The 13,131-nt window shown below is 30.6% G+C and overlaps 2 protein-coding genes and 1 pseudogene across 2 annotated transcripts; all 3 read right to left on the bottom strand.

Annotated features, from left to right (window-relative positions):
* Positions 1-1,212: 1,212 nt before the first annotated feature.
* LOC149156257 (metallothionein-like protein EMB30) lies at positions 1,213-1,641 on the bottom strand (annotated as a pseudogene).
* A 77-nt stretch (positions 1,642-1,718) lies between these two features.
* Positions 1,719-2,423, bottom strand: LOC149156256 (polyamine transporter RMV1-like). Its single transcript, XM_089444701.1, has 2 exons — positions 2,037-2,423; positions 1,719-1,886 (listed from the first exon to the last, which is right to left on the bottom strand). The coding sequence occupies exons 1-2, from the start codon at positions 2,421-2,423 to the stop codon at positions 1,719-1,721; spliced, it is 555 nt and encodes a 184-aa protein (XP_089300827.1).
* A 4,123-nt stretch (positions 2,424-6,546) lies between these two features.
* Positions 6,547-7,239, bottom strand: LOC149156255 (cytosolic sulfotransferase 8-like). The gene has a single exon (XM_089444700.1). It carries the CDS (start codon positions 7,237-7,239, stop codon positions 6,547-6,549), a length of 693 nt encoding a protein of 230 aa, XP_089300826.1.
* Between the last annotated feature and the right edge of the window lie 5,892 nt (positions 7,240-13,131).

Below are 13,131 nucleotides of genomic sequence, written 5' to 3'. Positions count from 1 at the left end.
ATTTGAGATAGAATGTATTCTCATTTAGATTTTAGTACTTGAATTATTTTCATTAGTTAAATATTTTTTAAAAATTAAACATAAAACAAAAAATGTATGATTTCAATTTTGAAATTAATTTAGGTTTTAAGACTTTAACTAAAATAATAAATGAAACTAAAATTATAGTATATTTTAGATAGAATGTATTCTTTTGTATATTTTGGTACTTGAATTATATTAATTAGTTAAATATTTAAAAAAAAATGTATGATTTTGAAATTTATTTATATAACAAAAATTAATTCATATAATTTAACTTATTATGGTTTAATTATATATTTTATGAATTTTAATTATTTTAAATTCAATTTATTAATATGAAATTCACACTAATTTAATTTATTTTACTATGCCATTATTTTTTAACATTTTCTAATTATTATTAATTTTATTTAAAATTTTAAAAACAATTTAAAATTATAAATATAAGATTGCAATATTTTGATGGATTAAGAATTTTTATTTCAAAATAATGAATATTATAATTTCATTGATAATTACATTGCTCTATTCCTAAAATCCTAAAATTAAAATTTTAACTGGTTAAAAATATTATGTTTTATAAATGTGAATTGTTTTTCAATTTAATTTATTACTTTTACATAAACAACAATACAACTCTATTTAATTGGAAAAAAAAAACAAAACAAAATTAAAGAGATCTATAAATATAGAAAAAGGCCATATAACATATGCAAATTTATTTAAAACACTTCTAATACAAACCTACCTTAAACATTTTTTAAAAGAGACTAAAAATAGTTGAAAATTTCAGGTTAATTTATACTAATACTAAATTATCTTTTAACATTAATAATGCAATTTCATGTATATCTACTTTAGTTTAAAAACAAATTAACAAATTTATGAATGTCAATTCAGAAATTAACACATCTATAAATGTCATTTCAGAAGCCCATATACATATTCCTATAAAACGTTTTTGGAAAAAAAAATCGGAGAACACTAAGCGGCATAATAATTAGCACTTCATGAACAATAAAAGTCGCACTAAAAATCCCAAATATATGTAAACTGAGTCTTTATTTAAAATTCATGGTACAGTGACATCTATGACACTGCACAACTATCCATCATGTCTGGTGGAACATATTGGACTTATTACACACCAATTGGAGAGATGACCACTATACAAGAGATTCTATTGATTCAGGTGTGGCAGCTGCTCATGTCGCACTAGCAGTTTGGGTGGCACTTGCAGTCGTTCTCTAGAGATACATCTGCAGCATGCCTGTTTACACCAAACCCAAATAAATTCAAATATCATGTCATTCTGAAACCATAGAAATGAAACTTATAACAACTACATATAACGCAATACCCCATTTCATAAGTGGTCTCCACAATACGGTCCATCTGGAAGCCCTTTTTACTGTGAAACAAAACAACCCAAAATCGAACGAGCTCAGACGTAGCTAGATTCGAACTCGTGACAAACGACACGAAAGTTGAAAAGGGAAAGGAAGAGAGATTGATAGAAATCGAGATTAAAAGAAAACTGTAAAGAGAGGAGTAGACAACATACGTGCAGTGGCTCTTGTCAGCGCAGTCACAATTTGCGCAGTCGCTCGACATGTTCGCAACAACAATTATCGCAGAAACCAATTCCTTCGCATGTAACTTCTCAAGTGCTCGCTTACCTTCTCAAGCTTTGATCACCCACCAATATACGATAGACCATAAACAAAATCAGATTCATCAGCGATTTCCCTACGTTGCTCTACATGACGGTGCTCTTCGATGATATTGCTAATTAAAGATCTCACACATGGCACCAGGCAGGCACAACGAGCATTGATTCGAACCTGCTTCCAAAGTTGCAGCTGCCCATGATATTGTTCAGCGGTATCAGGGGACGTTTAGATAAAAGAAACTCCAGATGAAAGAGCATGCATCAAAACAATTATATGATAAAAAGGTGGGACAACTGATTTCAAAACAGGGTGGGACAACAAATTTAAAATTCAAATGACAGGAAGCGCGACTGCATCAGACACTAATATATCATGAAGATCACCTGAAAGCTCTGACCCTGTCACAAAGTTCAACCATTTCTTACTCTTCACAAATTCAAGACAAGGCCACAATACAAACCCAATTAAAACAGCGCTGATGCTGGCAGCCATGACTTTAAAAGAAGCAACTGCTACCACCAGAACCAGTAACAACGAAGGTATTAGACAGAGGAGAATAACTCCAACAGTCCCAAGAGGAACTTTATAGGGCTGAGCAAGTCCTGGCTTCTTGATTCTTAAACATATAAAGGCATCAAACTTTGCAAACATACCAAAGCAATAGAGATAATTCTCAGTTGCTACAATTTCTTGAAAACTCAATGAAATTCCAAAAGCAGAAAACATAATGGCCAGAAGAGGAGTTCCATACCTTCATCTGACAACAAATAGAGTAGGAAGCATGCCTGATTGTCCCATGCTAAGAAGCTGAAAAGAATCAATGCTCATTTCAATTCAAAAAATTTACATGGCACAGCCCACCCTCTCACATTTCATTTCAAGCAGGACTGTGAGTTTGAAATTTTGAGCGGGACTGTGAGTTTGAAATCTTGCGTGCAGAGGTATAGTTGAATTTGTTTAGATGGACAGTGCATTTTCATTAACTACATCTACTTTCATTAAGTACATCCAAGTGATTAAGTCAGAGAGGAGGAGCCTATGAGAGCAGGAGCGTTGGTGGAGTGTAAGTCGGAGCGGAGGAGCCTGTCAGAGCGGGAGCGGTGGTGGAGCCTGCCGCAGTCAAAGCTACGGAAACTGTCAGAAAATAAATCATGATGTATGGGCATGTATGTTACCATGCACGCAAGGAATCAGAATCTGTTAGCTGGAGAAATGATGCACACGGGTTGACAGCCAAAGCCGATGTCAGAGCCCCTCTCCCAAGACTGTCCTTACAGTCTCTTAAGGAGCATTAATGGATCTATAGAGGTGGAAATAGGTCTGGTTATACAGAAGATATTGTTTTTAGGTCTGGTTTTTGGCAAGGGCATATAGGGAAATTGTGCATATACGGAAGATATCCGCATATTTTCCGTATATGCGTAAATTTCTTATATGTGCATATCTACCGTGTATGCATATACGGAAGATATGCGCATATCTTCCGTATATCCCTAACTTTCTTATATGTGCATATCTTCTATGCGCATATACGGAAATTGCGCATATACGGAAGATATGCGCATATACGGAAATTGTGCATATATGGAAGATATGTGCATATCTTCCATATATCCCTAACTTTCTTATATGTGCACGTCGTTTATGTATTTGCATCGTATATGCGCAAATTCCATATACAGAAATTGCGCATATACGAAAATTGTGCATATACGGAAGATATATTCCCGTATATGCATAATTTATGTATATGGAATTTGCGCATATACGATGCAGATACATAAACGACGTGCATATCTTCTGTATATGCGCAACTTCCGTGTAACCAGACACAAAAACAATATCGAAGACTTTTCTCTTCCTTTCCTTCTCTTCGTTGGTTATCACATTCCATCCCAATTGACCCTCGCACTTCTTATTGCAGACTTATACTTGACCAAAAAATTGAGTTCCAAATTCAGGCCGAGTTGCATATTTATAGTGGTTTCCCATGAAATAAGTCGACTTCTCCTTGTACATAAGCTGACATGCCATTTGGTGTAGGTTTAATATTCCATCTTGAGGCTGACTTCTTGGTGGAGCTTGAGCTTGGTATTGGAGGGCCCTTTTTCTCTTTCATTGACTCATATACAAATGTAACATGCCCAAGAAGGGTATTCCATACATGACATTGACTCAACAGACTTTTATGACTTGATGAGAAAACCTATAGGCTCACAATGGGAACCTTATCTAAAACAAAATTCCTTGATCATGAAACCTATGATTCAAGCATTACAAAAATAATATATATATATTCTTCTTTACATCAATTACACATGTCATTATGAAGATGGAACCTAGTTACGCTTTTCAACAATGGGAAGTCATTGAGTCTTTAAAATAATAATAATAATAATTAATTGATGTCCTTGTTTCTTTATCTTAAGAATACAATGCTTGAAACTCATGAAAGCAAGTTCGCATGGGTTAAGTAGAGACACCTAAAAGAAATTGACTTTATATTATTTCATGGTATTGATTTACAAAATTGTTTATAAAGATGACATAATATATAGTAGTATACCAGATTTATTTTGATGAAAGTACTTTAGTCTATTGCAGTTTCTTGAGTTCCATAAGGAGCACACTCTACATTCAACACTAGTAAAGCAGTAAGGTCACTAACATAAGCATATTGATTGATGTAGGTTTTGATACGGGAGGTGGATGGTGTAGATCAAAAGTGAGATACTATATTTTACCTAAAACAAGATCAATTATTTTAGTTACTATTCTTTTAAGTGTAATTTTGAACATATAAAATAAATATTAATTATCATTTATCTAAATTTATTTTAATTTTAAAAATTTATTTGTTAAATTGAGACTTCTGTGATCCATAATAGTTGTAAGAAGAGCTTCGGCGTAAATCACATATAGAAAGAGATCTTTGTCGACGCGTTTTGAGCCAGCAAGTGTGGCTCATTGTCAGGACAAGTTGAAGAAACAGATCCAGCTTTGCAAGTTAAATAGTCTGAGCAGGGCCTCCAACAGCTATCTAGATCAACGGCTAGATTTGACCAAGGGACAGTCAAAAAGTCAAATGGATTATTTAGAGGGGGTTACATTATTAATTTAATAATTAAAAATTATTATTAAAGGGAAATAGTTATAATGGAGACCTAACATTTTATACCTAAGGTAAATGTAAGTTGATAGTTAAATAAATAAAAATAAAAATAAGCAATTAAATAAATAATAATAATAAATATTCGTTAGTAGATAAATAAAAAGATTAAATAAATAATAAAAAAGCATAAATAAAAATGAAAATAATATATATTCGCTAAAATATAAATTGTGAAATAACACTATATAAAAGTTAGTTACAGAAAATTAGATAGAAATAACAATAATAATATAATTAAGATATAAAATAATATAAATTAGTTATGAAAGAAATAGTAAAATATATATTCGTTAATAACTATATAAAATAATAATAATATATAGAGGCTAGTTACGGAAAAAAAAAAAAAAAAAAAAATAATAATAATAATAATAATAATAATAATAATAATAAATACATAAAAAAAAATAAAAAAATAAAAAAATAAATAAAAAATAAAATAAAATAAAATTAAAAAAAAATAAAAAAAAAATAAAAAAAAATTAAATAAATAAATAAAATAATAATAATAATAATAATAAATAAATAAATAAATAAAAATAAAAATAAAAATAAATAAATAAAAATAAAATAAATAAATAAATAAATAAATAGATAAATAAAATAATAATAATAATAATAATATTATGTATACGTAATAGATAAATAAAATAAATAAATTATATATATATAAATACTAATAATAAAACTAAGTAAATATATATTTGTTAATAATATAAGTAACAATATCAAACAGAAAAAAAAAAGGGGGACGAATAAATAATACTGATATTATTAATATATTTCGTTAATAGATAAATATTCAAGAGAAATATTGAGACAAGGTTTTCTACCATATTAATCCTATTAACAAGAAATAATTTCAGCACTACATAATGGCAGGAAATGTCAACACAATAATCTTTATTTTTTTCACAATAATGAAAATGTATCAAAAATAATTAGAAAAATTGATTTTCACTATTATATCAAATAAACTATACTATTTTCATAAATATAAAAAAATAAAATCCACACAATTAGAACAAATATTACATAATATTTTTATAAATATTAAAACTTAAGACCCACACCTATAAATTCCTTCAGTGTCACCGAACATAATTTCATAAATATCAAAACTTAAAGCCCACACAATTAGAACAAATTCAACATAATATTTTCATAAATATGCAAACTTAACCCACACAATTATAAACACCTTCAAAGGCACCAAACCTAACCCAAACAATTAGAAACACCTTCACCAACCCACTGTCGTAGACTCGACAATGCCTATCTGATAAACGAAAATAGTTGACAATAATATAATAACATTCAACACCACTTAGCACTTATCTGATAATGGAAATGGATCAGTAATGTGATGGCTTTCTATAAACTGTATTTGAAATGGAGGCCCTCGTTGTTCAATTTCTGCTCGATCTCTAAATAAATACGCTCCTCCATCTGTGGCGTGAAATGCTTCTTCCACTCGCCCACTTTTCCCTCTCTGAAGAAACTGTGGTAGGGCATTCAAATTTTATTTTCCAACCCTCTGCTGGTTTTGTTCACCTCCACTATTGACAGGCTCTATGAACTACACTTCTCCGCAATTACTACAGTGTTCTCCTACACGAGTTGAGGAGAGCAACCCAAGAAAAGGCCAAGCTTTTTAACGCCACCCACGCAATCGGCTTATAGGTCCTCGTAAGTAACAAACATCACCTTATTTGGATCTCGTCTGCTTTCACGCCAATAACTTAGGACACTTGTTGCAAATGGGCAGCCATGGAAAAATCCAGAGCAAAACCCAGCAAACAGAGCTTCCTTGCTCAAATATCCATTTGAATAAGAGAAATCATCTTCATGGAGTTTATTGAAGAATTTCCAATGGGAAACGGAGACATCCCTGGGGTTGCGAGCAATGTAAACAATCTTACAAGTAGAAGACCTGACAGGAGGAGGCAGCAAACTCAATGGCAAATGGGTGTGCAGCACACGCGGCGATGGAAACTTGGAAAAAATGGAAACATCGTACTGTTGATGCTCAGCAGTAGAATCGAAGAGGTAAGCCTCCATGGTGGGTACCAAAGAATGGGGACTTCGGTCTTCCACAGAAGCCCCGAAATTCGTGTCTTCTGTCCAAAATTGGACGATGGTGTGAAGCAATGCTTTACACCATGTTGTCACCGTTTTTGGTAATGAAGCCAAGAAAATGTCGTCCTGCTGCGGTTGGAATTCCCTTTGCGTGACCTTCACTGTTGGTATTGTGTTGGCCTGTATCCAAAACCCTTCACACTTCTGGGTCCTCATCCCGCAGGACGCAATGAGGTCAGTCGATGAGGAATTTTTCAATTCCATAGTCGATTCTTCTTCTACCGCTGCCATGATCTCGCCCTCCTCTTGCTGCTGCCGCTGTTGACAACTGGAAAACGACTCCACTATGAGCAATGGAGCTTTAGATTCACGTAAGGGGGAGGCTTTTTACTACCGCCGCCATGATCTCGCCCTCCTCTTGCTGCTGCCGCTGTTGACAACTTGAAAACGACTCCACTACGAGCAATGGAGCTTCAGATTCACGTAAGGGGGAGGCTTTAGCGCTGTATGGTGGGCGGTTAAATTCAAATTTGAATTCGAATTCAAATCGACTAACGATATAAATAACATTAATATCGTCAGACTCTGGCAAGTCTGCGTAGTGAGCCAGGGAGGAGCATGTGCAGTGTAGTCGCCGGAAAATCGCAATGAGTCGATGGTATGTATGAGGCTATGGCATCCCTGCGGATGGAGGAGTGTATGTACTCACTGGTGCATTAATGGATCTATAGGGTTGGAAATAGCTCTTGCCACAAATCACAAGACAGGTGGTGAGTCGGTGATTTGTTAAACGTTGTGTATATGAATACTTGTCATATATTCAGAATATGGAGAGATAAAAGAATTTTTTTTGGAAAACATATCAAAATTTTGTAGTTAAATCGAGGTTAATACAATTTGTTAAATCAGCTATTATTTGTAAATATAATTTGGTTCATCATCATTATTTATGAGAAATCACTTTTTTTTTGGAATTACCTACTAATTATTTGAAAATTGGCTCAGTATTTGGCCTTTAATACATTTCTTCTTTAAAAAAAAATATTTCTTAGTTAAACAAATATACTTCAACACTAAAGCCAAAACAAAAGAATCAGTTAAATGAACACCTTCCTCTAAAAATAAGTGAAATATTAAAATTAAAATAACTTTTTACTTAATCCAACAATTTTTTATTCAATTGTTTTTCAATAATATTAAATAATTTAATACAATATCTTTTTTAAGAAGCTTTACATAGTACCTAGTCCATGCCACTTAGTTTAAATATAACTAAATTAAAGTAAAAGATAATAAGCGAGTTTGTTAATTTATGATGATTTTCGGAAAAAATTACATTGCCCATTTTTGGTCTAGGCGTTTTGAACCAACCAGTGTGGTTCATCTTCAGGACAAGATGAAGAGACAAATCTCAGAAGAAGGTTAAATAGGAGGATAGGTCATCCTAACGGTTAGATGGAAACCACTAAATTTGACGAGGGAGAAAAAATTATATTGTTTACTAATTAATTAACAAGTTATAGATCACAAAAGCTTGAATTCAAATAAACATGTTTGTTCGAAACTAGAGATAAATAATATTTATCTGTTAATAATTTTATATATAATTTAAAATAAATATATATATTTGGTCAATTTCGAATGAGATTAGATTATTATTTTAATTGTTTTATAAATTTCACATATTTTCATAAATAAACGATTCTATAGTGCAATAAATCACAAATATATAAATACAATTAAATGCCAATATTGAAGTTAATGTCATAGACTTTCATCAAAGTTCACAATGTACCATATTGACTATCTATTTTTCATGGAATTCTAACTTGTATGAGTCTTATTAAATTAATTGAGGTATTGTTAATATTTTCCGTCCACCTCATGTATTATACAATCTCAGTAATGATCTCGAAAACACCTGGAATGGAATTAGATCCAATGTCTATAAATAATGTAACAACCAATATTATGTTAATTACAATAATTGATGACCGATATGTTTATAGGATTGAGAAATCTAGAGATGAACAAGCCTAATGGAAGATAATTGCCTTAGATTTTCCTAAAAATTTCTAGATACAGGCTTGAGTAAATGTATGCGAAAATTTTGAGATTGACAGGCTTGAGTAAATGTATGCGAAAATTTTGAGATTGACAAGTCTATTGGAGGATAATTGTCTTAGATTTTCTTAGTATTTTTTTTGGGTAAACCATGATAAAAATAGAAGTGATTGGGTAAATTGCAATGTGTACGGAAGATGTATTCTCAAAATATGTGTGCACTATTTTTCCATACAAACCTATTCATAATATGTGTACCATTCTTTCTAGGCAAGCCTAGTCATAAAAGTTTTTGAGAACCAAAACCTAGTATATATGGAAATTAAACCACTAATATGTAATATGACTCATGTATTTTTAGCTAATTAAATTAGACATATCACATGTTAAAATAAATAACCAATAATATAACACATACATATCACATGTTAAAATAAATAACCAATAATATAACACATAAATCTAAATAAAATAAATGACAAAAAAATAAAAAATAACTTTCAAAATTACACTTTAAGAAGCTGCAAAATATTTTATATAGTCAACACATACCACCTATTGCGTAATACTTGCCTCGCACCCAGGATAGTAAGAAGGTACAATTTCAGTAGTAATGCTTTATATATACATTAACCCTGTAATAATTTTATAATTGGAACCTTACTTTAACTTAAAGAATAACCCTGAAAATAACAAAGGTAGGTTGCGGTCGGGTTATTTTTTCTTCTCTTGTGTACGACTTTAACTCTTTCAAAAAAGACAAGACTATAATGAGATTCTGTGATCGCAACCTATCACAAAAGCATAAAATTTATGATTACAATCTTTGTATTTAAATTCACGTGATATGAACACAGAAATGATAAGATATTTTATAACAAACTTATGTATATATTGTTTAGTATTCAGGTAGTTTGTAAATTGTTATATCGCAGTTTTAAATTGTTCCACGTATGAAATGGTTCTGCATACGTTTTTGGATTATTCTTAATAAAGAAAGTATTTTGACTGAGATAATGTAGAATTAAGATCCATTTCTACTTAGCAATATAACTTATATTGTATCTTCTTTGTTTAACATTACGGTCAAACTTATTATTTTTACATCTAACAAATTTTCTAAAATATTTCCGTACGTCTTTTAACGTAGTTCAATTTACAAGGTGCATGGACATTTATTAATGTACTACTTGTTTTATGATAACTTGAATGTGAAAATAATAAAACTTCGCCCTGTGGATTGTGTTAATGTTAAAAGAATACGTGATTTTGATGCATAAGATTTTCAGTCAAAATCTAGTTCGATCTAGCTTGTTTTTTTAATTATTTTGAAAGTTTTTATTGCGGGTTTTTCAGATCAAATTTTTCTAAAATTAGGTGGGAATTTATTGAAATCATAAGTTTGATGAGTAATCTTATGCAATCGAAATACCCTAAAAGTTTTCCAAAGTGCTGAATCCATATAAAGAGTCAAAAAACTAGTTTAAATAACACAAATCAAGATTTCACCTCAAAATTTTCCACCAGATTCTGCAACTTGAAAATCCAAAAAATCACAAAAACAACTCTACTATTAAATAGCTTTTATATAGACATATAGAAATCAAACTCGATGTAAATGTTGTGTTTGTGTTAATGTTAAAAGAATACGTGATTCTGATGCGATAAGATTTTCAGTCAAAATTTAGTTGGAGCAAGATTATTAAATAGCTTGTATAGAAATCAAAGTGGTCAATGTAAAGGTTAGGATAACATGACTTTAAAGTGGATAGCTAGAATTTTTATTTATTTATTTATTTTTTATATATATTTTATGGAAAAAAAGTAATTATAAATTATTATACGATTAATGAATTAAAATTTTGAAAATTCGATATCTAAATAAATTTTTTAAAACAAAATTATAAATAAAATATTATTAATTTTTTTCCTTCGGTTTCTTTTCTTCAACTATATCTTTATTAGTTAATGTTAATAGACATGTGTTGTGTTAATTTACTATTGATGCTCTACAACAATCAATATATCTTTACTAGTTAATGTTAATACAGATGTGTTGTGTTAATTGACTATTGATGCTCTATAACAATCAATATTCATTTCCAAGGAATGTTATGGAGCCTAAAATACAGATTGGACTATGTATACTAGGATCTACATAATTAGCTTTACAACTTTTGAAACCCAACTATGTACGACTCGGCGTTTTCAACCTTTATAGTGTACTGGGACACTTAACTGGTGAATGCATAATATCTGCCCAACAAAATTATAGTAACACAGGACACCAAAGACTTCCAACGTACTATACGGCATGTGAAACTGTTGAACTTGTGGTGGTTCTGGCCGTTCAATCTGCTTGCTTTGAACACGATTCACTATCAGAAACTCCTCTCTCACAGGGCCTGGGATGATATGGCTCTTTAAATTTAGTTGTCTTTATTTTGATGTAATTGATTCGCTGAGAGTATAATTGACTCTCTAAATGGCTGAGATTATTTTGGTAGTCATTTATCCCGATCCCGAGTTTGCTGAAAATAAGTGCTTTGTTGAAAAAAATGTGCTTTGTTTAAAACTGGTGTCAAGTTTAATGCCATTTCATTGATTGCCCATTTCATTTACAGTAGAAGCGGAAAAAATGGCTAGTTAGTTAGAACTGGAAGTTTAGTCAGCTTTAATGACATTTCATTTACAACTCTAGAGAAATTGTATACGTTACAGGAATACAGTTTGATGTTATTGAGTGGCAACCAATAAGCACCCACTGCTCTGTGATAGGACTAATATACTTTTGGCTCATTTAACTAGGGATTAACCAATACCACGTTAAAATAGATAACAATAACATAACAAATATATGATGTTGTTGAGTGGGAACCAATATACACCAACTGCTCTGTGATAGACTAATATACTTTTGGCTCATTTAACTAGGGATTAACCAAAACATGTTAACATAGATAACCAATAATATAACAAATATATCTGAATAAAATAACAAATATATATGAACAAAATAAATGAAAAATAAAAATAAAAATAACACGTTAGCAAACTCAAAAATATTTAACATAATAGACTAAATTCATATAAAGTAAACTACCAACTTAATCCCCTGGCAGCAGGGATAATCAGTAAAAGTTTCAGACTCCTGTAAATCATTAATCTCCTCAACCTTTGAATGAACAAGATGCGATATTTATTAACCCTCGTTGTCAAAATAGGGAGATGGTTCATATCAAGTGGGTTGGCATTAAATATTTGAATGTTTTGTATGTTGGGTGTGTTGTTGGATCTAAAATTGCGTTAAATTAAAAAAGAATAGGCTTCGACATAATGTTCCGCATATTAAATACTCATTTGCTCATAATGCTTAACGTATAAAATATTCGTTTTAATTAATATATATTAATTTTTTTTTAATATATTTTATATAATTTTAGATAAATTAAGAAATATATATCCACTTGTGTATCATAATTTCATAGATACATTGGTGCTTACACGAGAATGAAAATAGTGTATAGTGTTATTCAAACACATTGTTAATGACGATGATGCGACTGTAAAATCTTAATGCCTCGTCTAGGACGATTGCCACCCGCAATTATAGTACATACTTATTAAAGGTCATTTCCCCTCTTTTTTAAAGATTGTTTGCCCTGCTTCCCTCAAATCCAAGCATCTATGCATTATTCAGCTTTATTGGCATTCCAAAGTCATGCCATTGAATTTGTAAACCTTTATTTAATTTTAAAAAATTATCTACTCACACAAATTTGGTTGTAGAAAAAGTGATAATAAGGTAAATTAGAAATACAATGAAATTCACATACTAAAAAATGCATATGAATTTTTTTCTCAATGGGTTCTACTTCATTGAACAATGAATTCTTCTCAACAATAATAATTAATTATAATAGTTTTACATTGTATTATATATCCCAACCATGCAATGTGCTTCAATGTGAAGGAATTTTATTCATAAACATATTTTTTTGAATGGTTGTTTAGAGTATTTTTCATTGGTGCAAGGTAGGTTTATTAATACTATTTATTTTTCTTTATCTCTATAAATTATAAAAAGAAATAAAATTTATATTATTTATTTTGTAGTGC

The sequence above is a fragment of the Pinus tabuliformis genome, chromosome 9 (assembly GCF_031772625.1).
Source record: "Pinus tabuliformis cultivar Carrire ecotype Pingquan chromosome 9, CPIR1, whole genome shotgun sequence".
NCBI classification, from domain to species: Eukaryota; Viridiplantae; Streptophyta; class Pinopsida; order Pinales; family Pinaceae; genus Pinus; species Pinus tabuliformis.
This window is presented reverse-complemented; position numbering and strand designations above follow the sequence as displayed.

Coding starts and splice junctions, on each gene's coding strand:
- LOC149156255 (XM_089444700.1), bottom strand. CDS start 7,239: ATGGCAGCGGTAGAAGAAGAATCGACTATGGAATTGAAAAATTCCTCA.
- LOC149156256 (XM_089444701.1), bottom strand. CDS start 2,423: ATGTTTTCTGCTTTTGGAATTTCATTGAGTTTTCAAGAAATTGTAGCA. Junction 1,887..2,036: donor CTGATGCAGTCGCGCTTCCT/GTCATTTGAATT, acceptor TATCATGGGCAG/CTGCAACTTTGGAAGCAGGT.